This window comes from Bombyx mandarina, chromosome 05 (assembly GCF_030267445.1).
Source record: "Bombyx mandarina strain Sakado chromosome 05, ASM3026744v2".
Lineage (NCBI taxonomy): Eukaryota > Metazoa > Arthropoda > Insecta > Lepidoptera > Bombycidae > Bombyx > Bombyx mandarina.
This window is the reverse complement of record NC_143212.1, coordinates 5307847-5329381: the sequence shown is the minus strand read 5'-3', so window position 1 is coordinate 5329381 and position 21535 is coordinate 5307847. Positions and strand designations below refer to the sequence as shown.

Sequence of the window (21535 nt, the reverse complement as noted above, 5' to 3'; positions counted from 1 at the left end):
CAAGCTTCCATGAGTTGCTGTCTAAAGGGAATATGGAAGGGATTGGAAAGGTTTAATGTCGTACAACACAATAAATGAGACTACAAGATCAATTCTCTTCTTCTTTTCCTACCTATGCCGATAGCCTTGAGAGGCTATATCAGCTTCTCCTTAACGTGTTGGTGAGCTCACGGGCCCTAGCAAGAGCAGTGCTTCGCAGAATCTACTACCGGTTCGGAAACCTGACCCACTAAGAAGATATGGGTCAATTCACTCGTCGAGTGGTACCTAAAAGCACCGTTAATCGATCGGGAGGAAAATTTCTCTGAGACGGTAGCGGCATTCACGTTTATGATATTATTATGTCTTATAGCTATGCTCCTGACGTTACGCAAACTGCTTAGAATAAAATTTATGACAATTATTATAAAAAGTTACCTCATAATTAGATGTGAGCTTGAGCTGATGAAAAACAGGTAGGTAAACTTGTGTCATTATCACGGACATAAGGAATATAGCACCGATGATATACGCGTACTGCGTTCCGTACATGTACACTTCCGTTGGAGACCCAAGCAAGGTTATGCCGGATACAAAACTGTGCAAAAAAAATTGCATTATCTATAATCATAATTTACAAATAAAATGTGTTCTTGACTGAACTGACACAGCTCTACTAGTGTCATTTTTTTAACTTCTTGTGCTTCAATCTAGAACCCACTTTTTTTTATTGCTTAGATGGGTGGACGATCTCACAGCAGACCTGGTGTTAAGTGGTTACTGGAGCCCATAGAGATCTACAACGTAACTTGAGCTATAAGTTCTAAGGTCTCAGTATAGTTACAACGGCTGCCCCACCTTCCAAACCGAAACGCATTGCTGCCTCACGGCAGAAATAGGCAGGGCGGCGGTACCTACCCGTGCGGAATCACAAGAGGTCCTACCACCAGTCATTACGCAAATTATAATTTTGCGGGTTGATTATTACACGATGTTACACGATTTATTACACGATGTTATTCCTTCACCGTGAAAATCAATCGAGAAAATTTTGTTAAGTACGCATTTCATTAGAAAAATTGGTACCCGCCTGCGGGATACGAACACCGTTGCATCGCTAGATACGAATGCACCGGACGTCTTATCCTTTAGGCCATGACGACTTCAAATTGTACTTGTTTGTAACCGGTCACTATAATAATTATCTGACCTAATACAAATCATGCATATGGAATTAAAACAATGCCCATATGAAACCTTACAGACAGTATCATTGATACGACTTCTCCATTCACAAAATTGCTGTCCAGAGGATCCTACAATGATAATAGGCTATCCGGGTATTGATGCAAGAATATGGGTACTGGACCTTCGCAACCACAAACTACCACTTCTACATTCCCTCTAGTTGTCCGTCGTAGTGACTGAGTACTTTGTACCTGACCCTTGTTCCTAAGTTCACCTAAATACGAGAGATTAAACTCTTATATTTCTATTATTATCATGTATTATTACTACGAAGCGAATAGCGTTATGTCTTAAGAGCGGCGACGTCTTTCACATTTTTGATTTCTGGCTTCTGCAATCACATAACAAGTTTAATGTTTAAAAATAAAAGAAAATTAAAGTTCACAGTAATATTTATGTCACATTACGTTTAAAAAGTTGTAGGCTTTGAATTTAATTTAATTTGACTTATTTTTATGATATATAAAATATTTTTTCACTTTTTATGCGTTATGATTTTATGAAGCCTAAATTTGTCACTTCAAAATTTCGAAAGGTAAATTGGATGAACAAGTTGATAAGTTTTTAAATCAGGATCGAACCTTGCAACGAGTGACATGGAAACCGGTACTACTTTCATATTCCTCCCGCCCAAAAGATAATCAGTCTGCGTTGTTTGTTTCTTCATGAATCCCCAATACACTCCGACAACTGCACTTATGGCCAACATGAACACAAACACTACATAGTCCACCCATGTGAACCTTCGCATTTGATTTACAATATCGTCCACATTCCCATTGATTTCATTCATTTTGTCCAAATTACTTTTTACACTATCATATCCAAAGTCGGCGGTACTCGGTAGGCACCCAACGCGACAGTGCACGGTTAGAAATTGAATCGGCTTCAATGAAACAATTAGGATAAATCGCAATTTTAAAGAGGATGTTGCGAGATCCCCCTCGAGCAGCGAGAAGTGAATCGGGATCTGAATAAACAACAACCTGTTACATAGAAGGTCAATTTAAAAATAAATTCAGTTGAAATTAGTTTTCATATTAATATGCGACTACGGCCTCAAGATCTACTCGACCTACTTTTTATTTATTTATTTTTATTGCTTAGATGGGTAGACGAGTTCACAGCCCACCTGGTGTTAAGTGGTTACTGGAGTCCACGGACATCTACAACGTAAATGCGCCACCCACCTTGAGATATAAGTTCTAAGATCTCAGTATAGTTACAACGGCTGCCCCACCCTTCAAACCGAAACGCATTACTGCTTCACGGCAGAAATAGGCAGGGCGGTGGTACCTACCCGCGTGGACTCACAAGAGGTCCTGCCACCAGTAATTACGCAAATTATAATTTTGCGGGTTTTATTTTTATTACACGACGTTATTCCTTCACCATGGAAGTCCATCGTGAATATTTGTTGAGTACGTATTTCATTAGAAATTCATTTCATTAGCGTTAATTCATTTGATTATTTCATTGTCGCGTTGTCTTTTTTAAATTTTTGGGCGTTGCACATTATATATACGATATGTATTACTTATTAATGTATTATATATTACTATGTTATTATGTAATATATTATATTAGTACGTATAAGAATTTTTATTTAATAAAAAAGCAGTAATTAAATTTCACTATTATAAGAAATTTGTTTATTTACTCCCCTTGCCAAGGACAGAAATATGTATAGAAATATTAATGAATGGGTAAATGGAACAAAATAGCTAGGTGTGGTTTCTCGAGCTCTAACAAAAGTCCAGTCAACTTTTGGAAATTCCTTTTTTTTTACTGAGTGATTGTTTTATATCACGTCATTTAGCACCTAAAGCGTTGTCTTAAGTCACCTCAATTAGAATTTCATGAAATTTTATTTCAAAATTAATTTCATTTTCATACAAGTCGTTGTTTCAGCCTTTTACAAAAAATTGTCACGTATAAACTCAGCCTCCTTTGCCTGTCCATGAAAAACATAAATACTTATTTATTTACAATCAACTGTCAACTGGTGCGGGTAGCGGGTAACTTATGCGAAATTTTAGTGAACATAAATGATAAAACTTTCGATACTTTCGTAAATAAACAGAAACAATAAACATGGCAGGACTGTTATTAAGTTCTACAGAAAAAGTTTTTATTGTTCACGGTGTACAAGTAAGTCGAATTTGAGATTAGCATTTTTAGGTTATAAGAATATTAATACTAAAATCTTGCAAAAGTACTGGACAATTTGCTAATTACCAGTTTATGTGTATTCACTATAAATGTTTTTATTCGTGAAATAAAAATTAGCTGGAAGACTAATAAGTTTGGCAGGAAGTGAGGGCCTCATTTGTAATCCTAGGTTATTTTTGTCCAATAATTGAACTTATATCTTTTTTTAAAATCGATCCTCTATTACACTATTAGTGAAAAATAATTATTTTTTTGATACGTTTAACTACAGTTTGGAATTCTGTTTTCAGGAGGACTTTCGTTCCGATGGCCGATCAAACATTGACTATAGGCCCATGGAACTAGAAACAGATGTAGTGAGCCACGCAAGTGGCTCAGCGCGGCTTCGTCTTGCAAATACAGACATTTTAGTTGGCATTAAAACAGAAATAGATACACCAAAGCCAGACAAACCAGATATGGGAAAAATTGAGTTTTTTGTTGATTGGTAAATAAAGACCTAGTTTATATAGTTTCAATAAAATTATACAGGGATAAACAAACTATTTCCAAAGTCTAACCCATCATTAGTGGAGAACAATATTAATTACCTAAACAAAGTATAAAAATATCTGAATTGTGCCAAGTAATCTGAATGCAATTGGTAAACACCACTTTCCTTTGGGACCGTACATTTCCTTGAAATATCAAAACTAAATGATACAAAAACAGTGTACCTAACATGATGGTCATAAGTGTCTGCAAGATAAAGTACAAAGAGAAAGAAATAAATGAGGAAATGGGACAAAATTGCTATGGCTATCATAAAAAAATTACTTTAAAGTCAAATGTGGGTGACATAATGAAATTTTATTCATATTTCTAGCTCAGCAAATGCCACACCGGAATTCGAAGGGCGTGGTGGAGAAAATTTAGCTAGCAGCATTTCAAACACAATGCAAAGAGCATATCACTCATCACAAGCCTTTGATTTGAAGCAACTATGCATTGTAGAAGGCAAACAGTGCTGGAAACTTTATGTTGATATATTGGTATGTTATAAAAAAGCAAAGCTGAGCTTAGCCTACTATAGTCGGATTTTTTATTAGACGAAGTAAACTGACGTTTACTGTGTTGTCAGTTTTTGATGAAATAAAAATAGTGTTGTGACAAAGTGAACGATTGAAAAAACTCCTGAATTAATGAAATTGCCTCGATTGTCTAGTGAATAGTTAGTGTGCCGAACTGCCGATATCGGGCACGGGGTTCGAATTTTAGCCGTGCTTTGTACATACCAACGAGTTTTCGACGAAACATTATGTTCCTATGGTATCTACCTGTACTGAATACCGAGTGTTTTAAACATTAAGAAAAACATTGCGAGGAAGCTTGTAAGACTGTCCTATTTCCAATGCATCATATAGTTGAAACTATAGATGTATAAAATATAACAATTATAGGTACATAGGTAATGAAAATAAAAAAAACTGATTGTAGTTACATACTACTAGTAACATATTATTATATTGGATCACTTTAATACAATTTTATTGTAAAATATAAATAATATTCTTTTATAGTTTGAAATTAATGAGTAACTCTTCACACTCATTGTTCATTTATGTGATTGAACGAGAACTGAACGCATCACTATTACTTTAAATATAGCAACATTATTTCACAAAGTGACATTAGCTACTGTCAGCTGGCTTCGTCTAATTAAAAATCCGACTATAGTCTCCCTGATTGCTTTACAACAGAAATAGATAGGAAGTGCTATCTACCTGTACTGATTATCAAGAATAGCAATTAAAAATCTTCATTTTACAATTATTTGTGGTATCTGATTTTAATTTTTTTTATTTCAAGTCTTAGTGTTGATGAAATAATCCCTTAAGTTACCAGCAATTAGATATAGAGAATAAAAAAAAAAAAAATTACACAATGTTTGCTTTCAAGTTTGTTGTATATTTATTCTTAGTCACTTGCAATCTTGGTATAGTGGTCATGGTCATCAATTTGGGTGGTGGTAAGCTTCACAAGACGTTACCATTTCTCACATACCATGGCCCTGATTGGGCACTCATTGATGGGACCGTTTAGGTCAGTACATTGTAACAGTGAACTTCTGCATGCGCAGTCTTGTAGTCTCTATCATGCCTTATACCACAAGGCGCTCCACTAAGTTGATGTTTATAAAAAATCATTAATCTGATTGATATAGAGTGATTTTTTCAGTGTCTTGAAATCTTGTCAAAAATCTCAAATGATCTCTTTCTGTGATCAACAAATAATAGTACAGGATCCTTGGTACACTTTTCATCATTTATTACTAACAAGCTGATTTTTCGTTAGTAGCTTCCTTTTGACTAGACGCCCAACTTTTTTCCTTACAGTAACGTTGGTAAATGGTAGCTTACTAGGGGTAGCAAGGATAAAATATGCTGATTTCACGAATTTTAAAAATTTATTACTAACTGAAGTTTTCTTTGTTAATTATAGAGAAATTCTCTAAATAACGTGAAGAAATATTTGTCCTACAAAACATAAGGTTTCGTTAGGGAGTCCCCTCTCTCCAACATGTATCACAAACAAGGTCATGAAATATAATTACTAACCAGCAGATTTTTTTTTTATTGGTTAGCTAACATTTGCATAGTTTACCACCCACATTGTCCTACAAATTGCATGGTATGTCATCTTGGTCCTACGCTCAAAAGTTGTAGTACTAATACTTAAAATAAAAATAATTACTATCAAGCTGAATGTTCGAGAATAGCTTCGTTTCAATGAGACGCCCAACTAATTCTTGAACGAAAATTCTCGATTGTGGTTTATAACTAAGATATGTAATAGGGATGAAATATGTAGATTTGACAATTTTTTTTTTTTTTATTACTAACCGATTTTTTTTGTTAACATATTTTATTCTTGCTACCCCTAGTAAGCTACCATTCACCAATGTTACTGTATTGAAAAAAGTTGGGCGTCTAGTCAAAAGGAAGCTACTCACGAAAAATCAACTTATTAGTAATAAATGACGAAAAGTGTACCAGGGATCCCTGTACTATAATGGCATATGCAATGTTATTTCAGATCTTGGAATGTGGGGGTAATTTGTTTGATGCAGTTTCATTAGCAACCAAAGCAGCTCTGTTTAACACAAGGATACCATTAGTAAAAGCCTTGTTGATGGATGGAGGAAATGTTGATTTACAACTCTCAGATGATCCTTATGACTTCAAATTTCTAGATGTTGGTTCTGCACCTTTGTTGGTAAGTTAATATACTGGAAAAAAAAATTTTAGTGGCCCATTTAGACAAAGATGTGGGTCAAAAATTTACCATTTATAATATAATAATATTATTACTAATGATGTTATGTTTCATTATGACTATCTAATATTTTTAAATATACCCTTTAGATCAGAACTCATAATTGCTTTGGTAATATATTTTGGTATAATGGCTAAGTTCAGACCATTCAAGCAATAGCTAGAAATTACTTTGATCGCATTCACTTTTTTTCTTGGTAACCTGATTTTTATCATTCCTTTTTTTTTTTTTTTTTCCTACCTAAGCTGAGAGCCTTGAGAGGCTATGTCAGCGTAACCCTAACTTTTGTAGGTGAGCTCACGGGGCTCAAACCTGATGACGTTGCTAACACGAACCCTAGCAAGAGCCGTGCTTCGCAGAATCTACCACCGGATCGGAAACGCGACCCACTGAGAAGATCCGGCGAGAAACTCAGTGGGCTGTGTCTGGGAGTTAATTTACTCGTCGAGCCCTTCGTCGCAAGCGACGGGTTCGACGAGAACGGTGACCGGTGCTTGGAGTACCTAGAAGCACCGTTAGTGGATCGGGAGGATCCGAGATGACGTGTTTTGGGCGACGTCGACTGCTTCCCATTCTGTCCGCAGGATCGGGAATGTAGTTACCGGCGGCCACGATGAGAGGGTTCTCGTGTCGTGCCGCTTTATCGAAGTGGCGCATTGACGCCGACTGCATATACTTACTGGTGGACTCTAAGTCCAGGTCGTCATGGAGGTCGACGTTCCTGACGAACCACGGGGCTCCGACGGCTATCCTGCAAAAACGGGATTGAATGACTTGGAATGATTTTAAGTGTATGCGGGCCGCGTGAGCGAACACTACACTTGCATAGGTCATGACGGGGCGTATGCAAGTTTTGTAGAGTGTCACCTTATTTCTAAGGGACATTTTACTTCGCCTACATATCATCGGGTAGAGACGTCCTAGAATGAAGGCGGCACGGTCGCGTACTGTCTTGATGTGGGGGCGGAATGTCATCCTACTGTCGAGGGTGACGCCTAAATATTTGACCTTCGGGGCCCACGGTATGGGCTGGTCGAACATCGTGATCGGGCGAACGGCGGGGGCGGGGGTATTGACGCGCCTAGTCGGGAGGGGGTTATCTTTCCAATTTCAACATTAATGCAGTGGCGCAGCGTGTTGGAGACGGGGGGGGCGCCCGTCTCGAGTGGCACTTTTTAGGGGGCCGCAAAATTTCTCAATAAATAATAAAAATATTTGAACCATTTCATATTTTTATCGCAACTACTAATTTGGACCGATTGAACTGCCAACACCGTCTATACTGACCTGCGAGGATTCCCCGAATTTTATAATAGTAAGAAAGGACGTGATGCTTTGACAATTCAAAGAAAGCTTTATTGATGGATTGTCAGTTATCCATTTCAAATTGACGTATCGTAATTTATGTTACGCTTTAAAACTATAATTTTTGTGCAAATAAGTACCTACGTGTAGTGGTCGATGATCAAAGTGAAATACCGAAATAAAAGGGCGGCAAAATTGTCTTCGCCCCGGGCGGAAGACAATCACGCTACGCCGCGCCGCGCCACTGCATTGATGCTTGTACTACAAATACGAATTTTAATTTTAGGTAACACTATGTAAAATAGGAGAAAAATGCGTGGTAGATCCCTCAGCTGAAGAAGAAAGCTGCAGTGTAATATCATTGATAGTTGGAATTACGGGAAACAGCAAATCTTACTGTGCAGATAAAGGAGCTTCTAACATAACTGATGTTGACATTAAATGTAGTACAATCAGTATGAACGGACCAGGCAGTTTAGCACCAAAGACATTAAAGAATGCAATTCACCAGGGCATGTAAGTAACATAAAATTTATTTTCTATTATTTTTTTTGTTTCTGTTTTAGTTTTTAATTTTAGTCTGCCGATTGCCTCGGATTTTACTTTCCGATGATTGCAACCCTGGTTACAATAATCAATTGAATCATAATAAGCGAAATTTTTTAAGTGTTTGAAAATTGTGAAAATCAAACAATATATCAATATCAATAACAAATAGTATATAAATGACATGTCTTCTTATAACGGACTTACAAAGCTTCGATAGGTCATTATGAATTATGTCCATTAATATCATCTATTTTTATCAAAACGTTGTAGTCTTCGATCACTTGTAACCCTTAGCTTTGAACCTTCAATAAGTATTTTTATTTTATTTATTACGAATAAAGCCTTTATTTTAATAGGCTCGTATTGAGTGAACTCAGAACATAATGCTACAGCTAATTATTAGCCGCAAGAGATTAGTAACTATACTCTTTTAAGGTTTCATTATTGTCTCATTTTTTATTTAGAAGACAGTTCCAATGCTCCTAGTTATAGGTACTATTTCTAAACAAAAACATTCACAGCGACTGTGGCAGAAGAAACACGTTTGCTAAAGAGGTTGCTCATGAATCGAATGTTTATATGAAAGAGTTTGGCAATCCTTAAACCTTAATAAACAACAATAAAATATTTAGTATAATAATAATATAGCTATAGTATTATGTTATATTATTTACAGCATTGCTGCAAAGGTACTCGACGATTCATTAGGACAAGCCTTACCGCGTGAACGACGAGAAAATGTCAACTCAATGAAAAATTCATATGGATTTCTTAAATAAACACTAAAAAAACATTTTTTCTCAATTTCCTTTATTTATAACCACATCAAATACATAGTAATGTAATTATAATTACGAGTATAATATGAAACTTATAAAGTAAATTAAAAATAAAATCATATCACAATAAATTTTGGGGTTAATATTGAAGTGTTTGATATGTGAAGAATTACGGCAAATGGAATGGAATACACAGAGCTCAACGATCTTCTATGGTAATTAAAGCACATGCCGATCTTCTAATCCCACTTTGTATATGCCCTCAACATGTGGATTTTAAAACACTAATATTGGTAATACTTTCAGTTCATGATTATAGCTTTAAGTGTAATGTGTTTCAGCACTCTTAATTTTTTTATCTTAAAAAATACAAAACAAACTCATCAATCAATTCGAAACTATTGAGAAAATTGTAGTCGCCCCAATATCCATCCCCAAAGATAAAAAATAATTTCAACATTAATATTTTTTTCTTAATAGTATCATCATCAGGCTGTATTTTTCCACTGCTGGATGTAAACGTCTGTTATAGTCCGCCACAATGAATGGTCCTCCAAGTTTAAAATGTAAATATGTATTAATATGTTACTAAACCACTAATAAGGTACTGTTAACCAACACCAGATATTATAAGAAAAATTGTTTCAAAACAGATTACACATATTTGAAATCACTTACTCTAACCATCACAGTACATCATTCTTTTCAAAGTACATACAGTACATAAAATCATTGACATTCTTTGAAAACTGCTAACATTGACATCAATGTCGGTTGATTTTAGCATGTTTCAATAAGATTTCCATTTTCCATCACAGATCATTCCCATTTCATCTACAAATATATCTAAGAAATTTATCAATCATATCAATTAGAATGGAACAGAGAAACAGTTTGGAGCAACCACGTTTTACTTTTGTTTCCTTAGCTTGATATTACTCAGGTCAGGTTCAAGTAAATTTTAACAAAAATATTTGCATTTTGCAAACTGTCATAGTGATGTCATAGAGATGTTGGTAATTCATTAACAACAGACCAGTCTACTCAAATAGTAAAACACAAAATCTAATTTGGATGGACAAGTTTTATATTTTTGTCCCAAGAGGCAGACAAGTACGCCTGCCTGACGTAAAGTGGGCACTGTCGATCATGAAACATCGGCAGTACCAATGTCGGTGCTTAATAAGTATCTTTTTTATTACGCATTATTTATATTTTTATAACAGTTATTGTTAAACAAAAGTCAAATGCCACTGTTAAATTATTTTTTACTTGAAACATCTTAGATATGATAATGTGTTACATACATACCTGAAACTGAAGTTAATAATTGTACTGATTCAAAAATTATTGTTTCATAGCTATTGTTACTTAATGTCGATTATCAAGTATAGATATATAGTATGGAAATGATTCTTTAAATCTTGGGATTAACCGGAGTGAGTAAGTCGAGTACAGCAGCGATGTTGCCGTCCTTCTTCTCCAGGAGCTCGACCAGCCAGCCGCCCTCGTTAGTGAAGCCCATCGCCAGCATTTGACGCAGTGCCTCATCGATATGTGGCTCTGAAATAGTGTCATAAGTTAAGTGATGTAAACTTTAGCAGAGCATCTTTAAAATGTTATTATTAGTATGTTATGGACTGAGATAACATAAGTAGTGCTAATAAAAGCAGGAAATATTTACTAGCGTGGTGGAATCGTGGCGGAGTCACTTGTTGCTGCATCGGTGTGGGTTGAGGTGCCGCCGGCTTTGGAGGAGCAGTTGCTGGATTTGGGGGAGCAGTTGCTGGCTTCTGAGTCGACTGCTGGTTGTCTTGTCTCTGGGCAGCGACCGGTTGGAACTCCTTGGGACGCTCCACTTCTTTAGGTTTCAACACTAAAATGTTAAATTTGTTTGTATGATTTCTAAATGATATGACACAACAATGAACTGAATAAAATGAACAATTGAATTTTAATATTGCATTATGATAATAATTCACAACTCTACAAAAAAAAAATCGTTTTTTGTCCTAAAGTTTATACTAGGTTGTTCCGGTTAATTATTCACAAAAACGAAAATAAAGTACCTTTTTTTGGTATAAAGTTTGCTTTGGTGATAGTTACAGTAATAATACTCATTTTATCAATTTTTTTTATTATATAAATTTTAATTAATTTTAATACTTTCAAAAAAACCGCGCTATGAGAGTGGGGTGCTTACGTTTACACAGTGCCACTAGATGGCATTCGAGTCATAAACAATGATCAGGTGTTTTGTACAAGCCTAGAAAAACTTGAAATGTCACGAATGTATAAATACGATGCTGATGCATTTTGTTTCGTATGTGGTCAATTTATTAAAGTTCAAAAGCAAACTGTTTCATGCCATGTATTTTTTTTTCCGTCTAATTACGATTTAAAATATCTAAATTTTATACTTTGCAATCAAAGTCAAATTTGGTGTTGACCCGTGTATAATCAGTGGTGTAGATTGGGAGTGGCTTATGTTCAACAATAGACCACTGACGTGAGCTGATGATGATGACGATGGTGGTGATAATTACCAGCTGTAGCGGTATTAAGTTGCGGGTACAGAAGTTGTCCAATAGTGACCCGCTGCTGGAACTCTTTGGGCAGATTAAATCCAATCGGAGCCACTGGTACATCCATGATGTGCTCGTTAGCACTCGAATCCATCAAATCTATAAAATATTATGAACTACTATTAGTACTATTTTGTACATTTGAAGGCAATGTTTTTTTATACAAAAAATAATCACCTTTACCTTTGTTCACCATAGTCCAATCGTCAACCTTGTCGGAGGAAGCTTCTTTGTCTTGCCCAGAAGAATCAGAACTGTCCGAGTTTACAGATTTCGCATCAGTTTTATCCACATCGATCGCCATATTAGCGTCTCCCTCTCCTCCCTGAGCTTGGCTAGTAGCGGGCTTGTCGGAATCCTCGCCTGATGCTTGAGGCTGATCATTAGCAGAGGTAGACGGGTTTTGTAACTTGGCATTGTTGTGGGGCTCGATATACTTAGTGCGTATTATGTTAAGTACCTTTTGCAGATCATCCAGCACTTTAGGATCAGGGTCTTGATTAACATCAAATTGAATTTTGGGTCCTGAAGCTCCCCCATTATCGAATAGCGGAGCAGTGGCAGTTGTGTTTGGAGGGCATTTCTGTGAGGCATTCTGGGACTGAGGGATCTGCTGGGAAGGATTTCGGTTCAGTGAGGCTGCCTCAGAAGCCTTTGGTGTCTCGGAAACTTGATCAGCATTTTGAGGATGAGGATCTTCTTGAGAAGTACTTTGGTACTCGGAGCTTGGCTTGGGCGTCTTCGGAGGAGGGTGCTCGGTGGAAATATCCATATCGAGACCAATATCTCCAACGAGGTTGGTAAACTCGTTCATGTATGTGGTGAAGGTGTCCAGCCAGCTCGGCCGAGAGCGACGCTGGTGTTCACGCTCTGCCCTGTCTGCTTTAACCCCATTAGTTTCTTCACGGCGTTTTGTATCCCCACTACGTTCACGTCTATTCTTCTTGTAAGGGCATTGATCGACGTGGGTAGCAACCGATTTGAAAATATGACGGGATCTCTTAATTGCCGCCTTGATCAAGGTGCGCTGTAAAATTAATTCATTGTACTCGACTTATGTACTCTTAATTGAACCCTATATGTAAAAGTACCTACTAATCCAATAAACTACAAACTGTATTAATCGTAATCTTTAGAAAATAGTCATAATTACGTTGATTGTCTATTAACATCAAATCGAACATGTAACTAATCATTTTGTACTTTAACCGTAATGCTTCCTTTATGCGTATCTCAAAATTTGAATTCCGAATAATAATATTAATTACAGTAGATGGTTTTATAACGTATTCTATTGTAGATAATAGTGACGTCATTAACGGCAAAAGGTATCTTCGCGAAAATATTTTTAGGTAAGCAACAAATAAATGAACGATCTCTCAGCACATGTGCTTTGCTACAAAGATTGATAGGATTGGGTATACACCCACTCTTGTGTGGATTCAATAGCGTCCTACGAATTACGAATATTTAAATTGGCTTATCTATACCTAAATTTATAACAGTGTCCAACCCCGTCACACTTTTTCGGTCTACATTCTTATTGTTTGCTTCGTAAAGTCACGCGTTGTTCTAAATAACGCACGAATTACTCACACTCCTTATCAAGAAATAAAATGTATTTATTATATAGGTACATATGTAATCAATACATTTTCAAATACAAACAAAGGCTGATTGATATTGTTTGACTGCGGAATTACAAGATATTCTTTGGTCATTGAGTATTCGAAAATTTAACTCTAACAACGTTGCAGGACGTGTGTGTGTAGCTATACATTTCCCCGGTCACGTTAAGAGACGAGTACTTACCGACATGTCCGGTGTGGGGAGACGGACCATGCAGTGTTCATTGTGATTCCCGGCGGCCTCGCATTTGGAGCACAAGTCGTAGTCATGACAAATTGCGCACTTGTAACGGAAACCCACAACTGGAGAGTTGCATACATTGCAAACGACTCCGCTATGAACTGCCGTGTTACCTGCACGACAAAATGTTTTCTTTAAAAGGTCAATTCTGAAAACGAATTCCATTATAACTAGTCAGGTCATAAGTATTGTCACACAGTAAAAACTTTTCTTTTAGAATGCTGGCCACAAAAAAGTTTATTGAATTCGAATGTCGAATTGTTCATGAAAATAAAAATGTATACTTTTAGAATTTTACTCATTTTTAATTATGGAGTGGACGCTTAAAGAAGACCGAGTTGCAGTTATTGCGTTGCATCGTTGCGGTTACGCGCCAATTCAAATTTTTTACATACTGAAAAATTTGAATATAACCAAAAGATTCGTTTAGCGTACCATCAAACGATACAATGAAGACTCTAGTGTAGATGACAGGTCAAGAAGTTGTCGCCCTCGGTCTGTTAGGACTCCAGCAGTGATAAAAGCTGTGAAGGCGCGAATTCAAAGAAATCCCAAACGTAAGCAGAAACTGTTGGCCCTTCAGATGGTGTTAAGCAGAACCACGGTGAAAAGGGTGTTAAATGAAGACTTAGGGCTTCGGGCATATCGAAGAAAAACAGGACATCGTTTGAATGCTCGTCTAATGGACCTGAGACTGAAGAGATGCCGCGCTTTGTTGAAGCGGTACGCAGGAAAAAAATATCGGGAAATTCTTTTTTCGGATGAAAAAACTTTTACCGTAGAAGAGAGCTACAACAAACAAAATGATAATGTGTACGTACACAGTAGTGAAGAAGCGAGCAACCGTATTCCGCGTGTCCAACGAGGTCATTTTCCATCCTCGCTCATGGTATGATTGGGAGTTTCTTATTGGGGCTTAACAGAGGTACATTTTTGTGAGAAAGGTGTAAAAACGAATGCAGTTGTGTATCAAAATACAGTCCTGACGAACCTTGTCGAACCTGTTTCTCATACCATGTTCAATAACAGGCACTGGGTATTCCAACAAGATTCGGCGCCAGCTCATAGAGCGAAGAGCACACAAGACTGGCTGGCGGCGCGTGAAATCGACTTCATCCGGCACGAAGACTGGCCCTCCTCCAGTCCAGATTTCAATCCGCTAGATTACAAGATATGGCAACACTTGGAGGAAAAGGCGTGCTCAAAGCCTCATCCCAATTTGGAGTCACTCAAGACATCCTTGATTAAGGCAGCCGCCGATATTGACATGGACCTCGTTCGTGCTGCGATAGACTGGCCGCGCAGATTGAAGGCCTGTATTCAAAATCACGGAGGTCATTTTGAATAAACTTTAGTGTCATAAGAATCTATGTTTTGTTAAGTTCATTTTGGTATATGAATGGTTACATAATGAATAAACTTGTTTCAATTATTCTACATTAAACATGTGACAGAATTTATGACCTGACTAGGTATACATATATATATAGCTTAAAAACAAAACAAATAAAAAACTTTTGCGATTTAAATTGCGATTTGTTTATTTGCAATATAAATTAAACACATTTTTTATACTATAAAAAGTCAATACTTTTTAAGTTTTGTTTCGAATATTTTTAGTTTTTGTGACGGTATAAAGACAATAAAACGCGAGATTAATCCGTAAAAGTAGTTTTAATTCCGTCAAATAAAAGAGTTTTTGCAAGTCGGCAATTCAAGTATAAACTAAAACAGGAGATAAATCACAAGGTCACCTTGCTCAAAACTACGACTCCCAGTTCTATGGGAATACCTACCACAGCACTCTTTACACCACTCTTGATTTACTGGTAGATAATTAAGCATTAATTCGGCCACTGGACTCTCGCACATAAAGTTAAATAAATAAATAAAAGCACTAAACAAACCAGTTTGTCCCACGAATGACTGTTCGGTGGAATGTCGAATCGTGCCAACGAATAAGTTGAAAAGGCAAGTTTTCAAATTTAATTAAAATTATAATACCATTGTACTGCTACTATATAACGCGTTAGTTAATGCAATAACTGTAAGTCTTCCGGTAAACGTTTACCTTGACTCACATACGTAATACATAAATATGTTGATACTTTTTTTGTATATTGCGTATGGCAGTAATTACTTTAAATTTTAAATTTTAATCCGTCTATTGCTAACGTATCGCATTATAATTAGTCAGCACAAGCAATGAAGATGAGTAACTCAAGTAAATGCGGACAGCGGGCAACAATAACAAAATATTACGAAAAGTACAAAACTTACGCGAACGATGTCTAAAAACTTTTAACGGGAACACCATCACAAAATAGTTAGCGGGTTTTATTGCAATTTAAAAGTTCTGATTATCGTTTAGAATCGCACTCCGATGTAAACCCAAACGATGTTATGCAATCGAGTATCCTCCGATATCAACTCAGATCGTATCTGCGCATGCAGCAATCAATACGAGAGGTACTGGTAACAAAGGAGGAGGCGGGAATAGCTGTGCCTCATAAGGTTGGCGGGACGGGGAGCATTTTATTGGGAAATGGGAGTATGATTTCCCCCCACCCATGTGCAAAATAGGGTGCGCATAAAGTGTGATATCGATTTTGGGAAACTTCCGAACTTACGGAATATTCATGGGACTCAAAAGCTTACGTTTGAGGCTAAAATCTAGCCGATATCTACGTAACGATGCACGCCACCCAAAGCCTTATTGTTTTTGCTATTCTGTGTGATCTCTCTTAGCCTGTTAGACCGAAATTCGGTGACAATTGTATTTTGCGATAATCACCACGAGGAAACTACGAATACAAAACAAAGATTGTCAGGCTATCAACAGTTTATTTATTAGACTTTGATCTAAAGAGTAAGTTGCTTGGCGTACTTGTATCAAGCAATGTGACTATACCGGCGTTCAAATTCCACAAACCGATACCAAAATAAATAATAGGTACTTAACACGTGTTCACGAAAGACTTGTACGATAAGGATACTTCTTTCTAAATAATTCATATACAGTTGTAATATTAAGACACTGAGTTCGTTTTTATTTAAACGTTAAAATGTCTTCACTAGAATCAAAAGCGTACTGAGTAAGCCCAGTTACGCCAGTATTAAAAGACGGCACTGCCCTGAAGAACAACTAGTCTCCTATTAATAGATTGTAATAATTGTTATTTAAAGATAACACATTGTTTAGTCTATAATCAAAAACAAGCAGGGTAAGGGCCGTGACGACAGTATAACAAAGCGGCATGTGTCTGGAGACGGGAATGTTAGCCAATCCTCTCAGACTAAGCCCTGTGAGCTCGCCCACCTGTCAAAATGAAGTCAGAACAGCCCCTAACAGATGGGTAAGCAACAAAAGAGACCGGATTCAGAACGAAACTGTAAACTTTCTGGTTATTATGAGAATTACTTTTTACGAATATTTATTACCGTTAAGTAATGATTGTTTGAAAAGCGTTGCTGAATTGTATTACATAAATCTACAAAGCATTACAAACAATGATGGAACTGTAGCTCAGTCACTGTAGATGCCCTATTTTATAGTATACGTAATTCCTAGTTGTAGGTATTACCTGCGTGGACGGGTAGCACCATTCTGCCTATATCTGCCTTGACGCAATTGATACGATCGGATTTGAAGGGTGGGATAGTTATTACACAATACAATTGAGACTACATCTCATGGCTCTTCATACTGATATCTATAGGCTCCAGTAACAACTTTATCCCAAGTGCACCATGAGGCATAAAGTCGTCGTGGTCTAACGGATAAGACGTCCGGTGCATTCGCGTTGAGCGCGATGCACCAGTGTTCGAATCCCGCAGGCGGGTACCAATTTTTCTAATGAAATACGTACTCAACAAATGTTCACGATTGACTTCCATGGTGAAGGAATAACATCGTGTAATAAAAGTGAAACCCGCAAAATTATAATTTGCGTAATTACTGGTGGTAGGACCTGTTGTGAGTCCGCGCGGGTAGGTACCACCGCCCTGTCTATTTCTGCCGTGAAGCAGTAATACGTTTCGGTTTGAAGGGTGGGGCAGCCGTTGTAACTATACTGAGACCTTACAACTTATATCTCAAGGTGGGTGGCGCATTTACGTTGTAGATGTCTATGGGCTCCAGTAACCACTTAACACCAGGTGGGCTGTGAGCTCGTCCACACATCTAAGCAATAAAATAAAATAAAAAAAAAGGCATTTACCATACTACACGATAAAAACAAAATACATTATAAGGCATTCACTGACAATGCCAGTTTAAGTTAGAACGTTAGATGTTAAGGCATCTAGGCAATTGAAATCAATTCTATTACATTGCTATTTTCATGAAGAAATATTTGTTATATAAATTATATTATTTGAATATTTTATTGATTGAATTATATATTTGAAGAAATGTAATTAAATATTTTCGAGTTTAGTATTCACATCGGGAACCGGTATCAACAACTGTCTTATTGGATACACAGATAACAATAAACAATAGATAAGCTAATCAATACCTTCGAAAACATAAATACTTGTTGTTTCAGCAGGTATACCTTCATCACTGAAGTCATTCATTAACACGTGTCAGATATAAAAATTTGTAACCGATAGAATTTATTTTACTAATAATGCCATAGACGCTTCTAATGCCTCACCAACATTATTTAAATAACAGACAACATAATTCTACTCTGTGATCAAATAATCAGAAAAAACTTACCATCCGTGTTTTCTGGGAACATTGTAGTCGCAGTTATTTCTATTTCACAGTCATCATCTCTAATATCTGGATTCTTGCAGTGAACGTTGAGCTTAATCAGCCCACTCTCCAAAGACACTAGTGCAGTCATCATTTCATCATCTGATGAAATTATAATGTAATCACCTTCCTCATCTGAAAATAACCATATTTAAACCATAATTGTTAATCAACTTAAACTTAGAGAAACTCTATTTATTTACATAGTAGAATAAAAACAAAAAATTGAATACCTTTCCATGATACTTTATAAATCTTGTTCCGCAGCTTTGGGTAGACTTCTTGCAGTTTCGCATTCAAATAATGAAAACTGCTCACAACAGTTTTCTCAACACCAAATCTCCTTACTTCTGGCTGAGCATTCTCCTCAAAAAATGCATAAACTTTAAATGGAACTTGGTCCTCCATTTTCTAAAATCAAATATAAAAGGTATTATGCATTAAAGGACTGCAGCAAAAATAGAATTGAAATAAATACATAGTTGAAGATGCACCTATAGAAAACTGTAAGTAGCAGGTGTAAGATCTATGTATTAAGAAGCAAAGATAAAGCAGTTCTGTTGAACAGTAGCGTTTTTCCCTTCTGTTGGTCTTTACTTCCAAAGTTTATAAAAAAAAATTCGGAAACCGTATTTTTTTTGTTTCCGTCTATAGAAGAAAAATGTAATGTAATCCAATAAATCAATCTAATTCAAAGGTGAATCAGTAATTTTAGTAAAATTATGACCACTGGGCGAACACTATTAAACGGAAACACAAAAACGCAAAGATTTTAACTATTGTTTTTAAAAAGGTTTACAAGTGAAAAAAGTTCAATAAACATTGATTCGTAGTGTTATCGCTGCAGCATCAGTTTTTTTTACTTTGGTCCGCATGCGCAAAATGATAGGCCATTTTGTTCAATAAAGCCTGATTTTGTTGGCTTTAGAAATATTATTATTGTTGTTTTAATAATTAAAACAATTGTATCCAATAGCTTAACTTACCGATTTATATAAATGCACTGGCCGTAAAATGACACAAATAACACGTATTAATACAGGCGTTACCACTAATAAATGGTTAGTGAGGCTTTGAATTACTTTTTATATACTTTTATGCAAGCACTAAGAATTATGATTCACGCATTTTCGAATGTTAGAGAACGATACAGAAAAACAATGATTTGTTGTGCAATACAGCTGATTTTTTTTAAGGTATTTTATGACCTGGTAACTAAGACCTTTGGGTCAAGTTGTATTTGAATTTTAATGAAAACTGCACTCTAAGAAAAATGATAACAGGAAGTGAAATGAAGTTGATTAATATGAAACATGGCATGAAATGAAATTAAATTAAATGAGATGAGATGATATGGGATGAAATATAATCTCAGTAAAATGGTGGTCATTTACTGAGACTTTTTCAGTGGACTTTTTGGCGGGAGCGCAAGAAATGAAGTTGTGTGATTATTTTTTTTGCTTAGATGGGTGGACGAGCTTACAGCCCACCTGGTGTTAACTGGTTACTAGAGCCCATAGACATCCACAACGTATATGCGCCACCTACCTTGAGATATAAGTTCTAAGGTCTCAAGTATAGTTACAATAGCTACCCCATCCTTCAAACCGAAACGCATTACTACTTCGCGGCAGAGATAGGCAGGGTGGTGGTACCCACCCGCTCACGAGAGGTCCTACCACCAGTGATAACGAAAATTATAATTTTGGGGATTTGATTTTTAATACACGATGTTATTCCTTCACCATGGAAGTCAATCGTGAACATTTGTTGAATACGTATTTCATTAGAAAAATTGGTACCCAGCTGAGATTCGAACCCCGGTGCATCGCTCAACACGAATGCACCGGACGTCTATTTAGTGTTTTTCACTTCTTCTTCAGTTTCAATGTGTACCTAATAGCGGTGGTTTGTTCACTGCTTAGGACCTATCTGTGAAAGTGCACAAATGTGGGAAAATGAAACAAAGCCGCTGGACGTAACTTCTCGAGATCCTCCAAAAAGTCCACTGAAAAAATCTTAGTAAGTAAATGACCACCATTTTACTGAGATTATATTTCATCCCATAGCATCTCATTTCATTTCATTTCATCCCAGCTGATTAATGTCTCAAATTAATCATCTTCATTTCATTTCACTCCATATCATTTTTCATAATATGAATATAAATTAAAATAAGATATGACTTAAAGGTCTCAGTTACCAGGTCATAAAATCCCTTATAAAATCTACCTATTGAAACTTTTTGCGGGAACGCAAGTGAAGTTGTTAATTTGTTTTATTTTGTCAATTTTAAAGATGGGTTAATACCGATATTTATCAATATGAGCGAATACTAATATATTCATGATGTAATATTATAATACCTTAACGAATACGTGAATATCCTGATATCTTAATATACTTCGATAAAACGGGTAAACGAGTTAAACTTAATACGGTATTCGTGAAATAAGTTAATGAGTATTAATACACTTAATACGGTATTCGTACCGTATTAATTTTAACTCGTTTATCCGTTTTATCGAAGTATATTAAGATATCAGGATATTCACGTATTAGTTAAGGTATTATATATACAAAAATGAAATGCTGTTAGTTAGTCTCGCTAAAACTCGAGAATGGCTGGACCGATTTGGCTAATTTTGGTCTTGAATTGTTTGTGGAAGTCCAGAGAAGGCTTAAAAGTTAAAATAAATATGAAAATGCTCGGAATTAAATAAAAATAACAATTTTGTTTTTCCTTTGATATCCCCCCGTCGGACGGATTCCTTTTGTTTGTTTTAAGTTTATTTTATACAAAAGCTTAGGTCTTTTATTTATCGATTGAGGCACTACGAAGTCTGCCGGGTCAGCTAGTTAATAATATAAATAGTATATTGGAATGTATCTAGGAATTTGACTTCACACTAAATATTTTACAAGTATGTAATATTATGTACATTAAAATGAATATTATTATTAAATCA

At 36.1% G+C, this 21535-nt stretch overlaps 3 protein-coding genes across 6 annotated transcripts in view; 1 reads left to right on the top strand and 2 right to left on the bottom strand.

Moving 5' to 3' along the window:
- The window catches only part of LOC114241334 (sodium-coupled monocarboxylate transporter 1), a 31206-nt gene extending 29028 nt beyond the window's left edge, over positions 1–2178 (bottom strand). Inside the window, exon 1 of the mRNA XM_089727577.1 lies at positions 1809–2178. Coding sequence (XP_089583703.1) covers positions 1809–2020 — 212 coding nt within the window. The 5' untranslated portion in view covers positions 2021–2178. The remainder of the gene's footprint in view (positions 1–1808) is intronic.
- A 1035-nt stretch (positions 2179–3213) lies between these two features.
- On the top strand, positions 3214–9364 carry Rrp42 (exosome complex component Rrp42). The gene is made up of 6 exons (XM_028176882.2): positions 3214–3378; positions 3690–3886; positions 4265–4430; positions 6475–6654; positions 8306–8535; positions 9245–9364. The coding sequence occupies exons 1-6, from the start codon at positions 3322–3324 to the stop codon at positions 9345–9347; spliced, it is 933 nt and encodes a 310-aa protein (XP_028032683.2). The 5' UTR covers positions 3214–3321; the 3' UTR covers positions 9348–9364.
- A 107-nt stretch (positions 9365–9471) lies between these two features.
- On the bottom strand, positions 9472–19776 carry LOC114244917 (refractory to sigma P). Of its 4 annotated transcripts, none has more exons than XM_028176881.2 (8): positions 19553–19776; positions 18800–18977; positions 18528–18701; positions 13745–13914; positions 12116–12959; positions 11894–12031; positions 11032–11223; positions 9472–10910 (listed from the first exon to the last, which is right to left on the bottom strand). In XM_028176881.2, the coding sequence occupies exons 2-8, from the start codon at positions 18972–18974 to the stop codon at positions 10765–10767; spliced, it is 1839 nt and encodes a 612-aa protein (XP_028032682.2). In that variant the 5' UTR covers positions 18975–18977; positions 19553–19776; the 3' UTR covers positions 9472–10764. The 4 variants fall into 4 exon arrangements, with proteins under 4 accessions (XP_028032682.2, XP_028032681.2, XP_089583701.1 ...); XM_028176880.2 differs by having other exon boundaries at positions 12110–12959; positions 19553–19775; XM_089727575.1 differs by lacking the exons at positions 18528–18701; positions 18800–18977; positions 19553–19776 and adding an exon at positions 16082–16240 and having other exon boundaries at positions 12110–12959.
- Between the last annotated feature and the right edge of the window lie 1759 nt (positions 19777–21535).

What these genes read in the sequence shown, in the direction of transcription:
- Rrp42 (XM_028176882.2), top strand. Translation starts at nt 3,322, where the DNA reads ATGGCAGGACTGTTATTAAGTTCTACAGAAAAAGTTTTTATTGTTCAC. An exon ending in ATTGAGTTTTTTGTTGATTG is followed by an intron (nt 3,887 to 4,264) that starts GTAAATAAAGAC and finishes TCATATTTCTAG; the next exon opens with CTCAGCAAATGCCACACCGG. An exon ending in AATGCAATTCACCAGGGCAT is followed by an intron (nt 8,536 to 9,244) that starts GTAAGTAACATA and finishes TATTATTTACAG; the next exon opens with CATTGCTGCAAAGGTACTCG.
- LOC114244917 (XM_028176880.2), bottom strand. Translation starts at nt 18,974, where the DNA reads ATGGAGGACCAAGTTCCATTTAAAGTTTATGCATTTTTTGAGGAGAAT. An exon ending in GTTCCCAGAAAACACGGATG is followed by an intron (nt 13,915 to 18,527) that starts GTAAGTTTTTTC and finishes TTTGTCGTGCAG; the next exon opens with GTAACACGGCAGTTCATAGC. An exon ending in GCCACGATTCCACCACGCTA is followed by an intron (nt 10,911 to 11,031) that starts GTAAATATTTCC and finishes ACACTATTTCAG; the next exon opens with AGCCACATATCGATGAGGCA.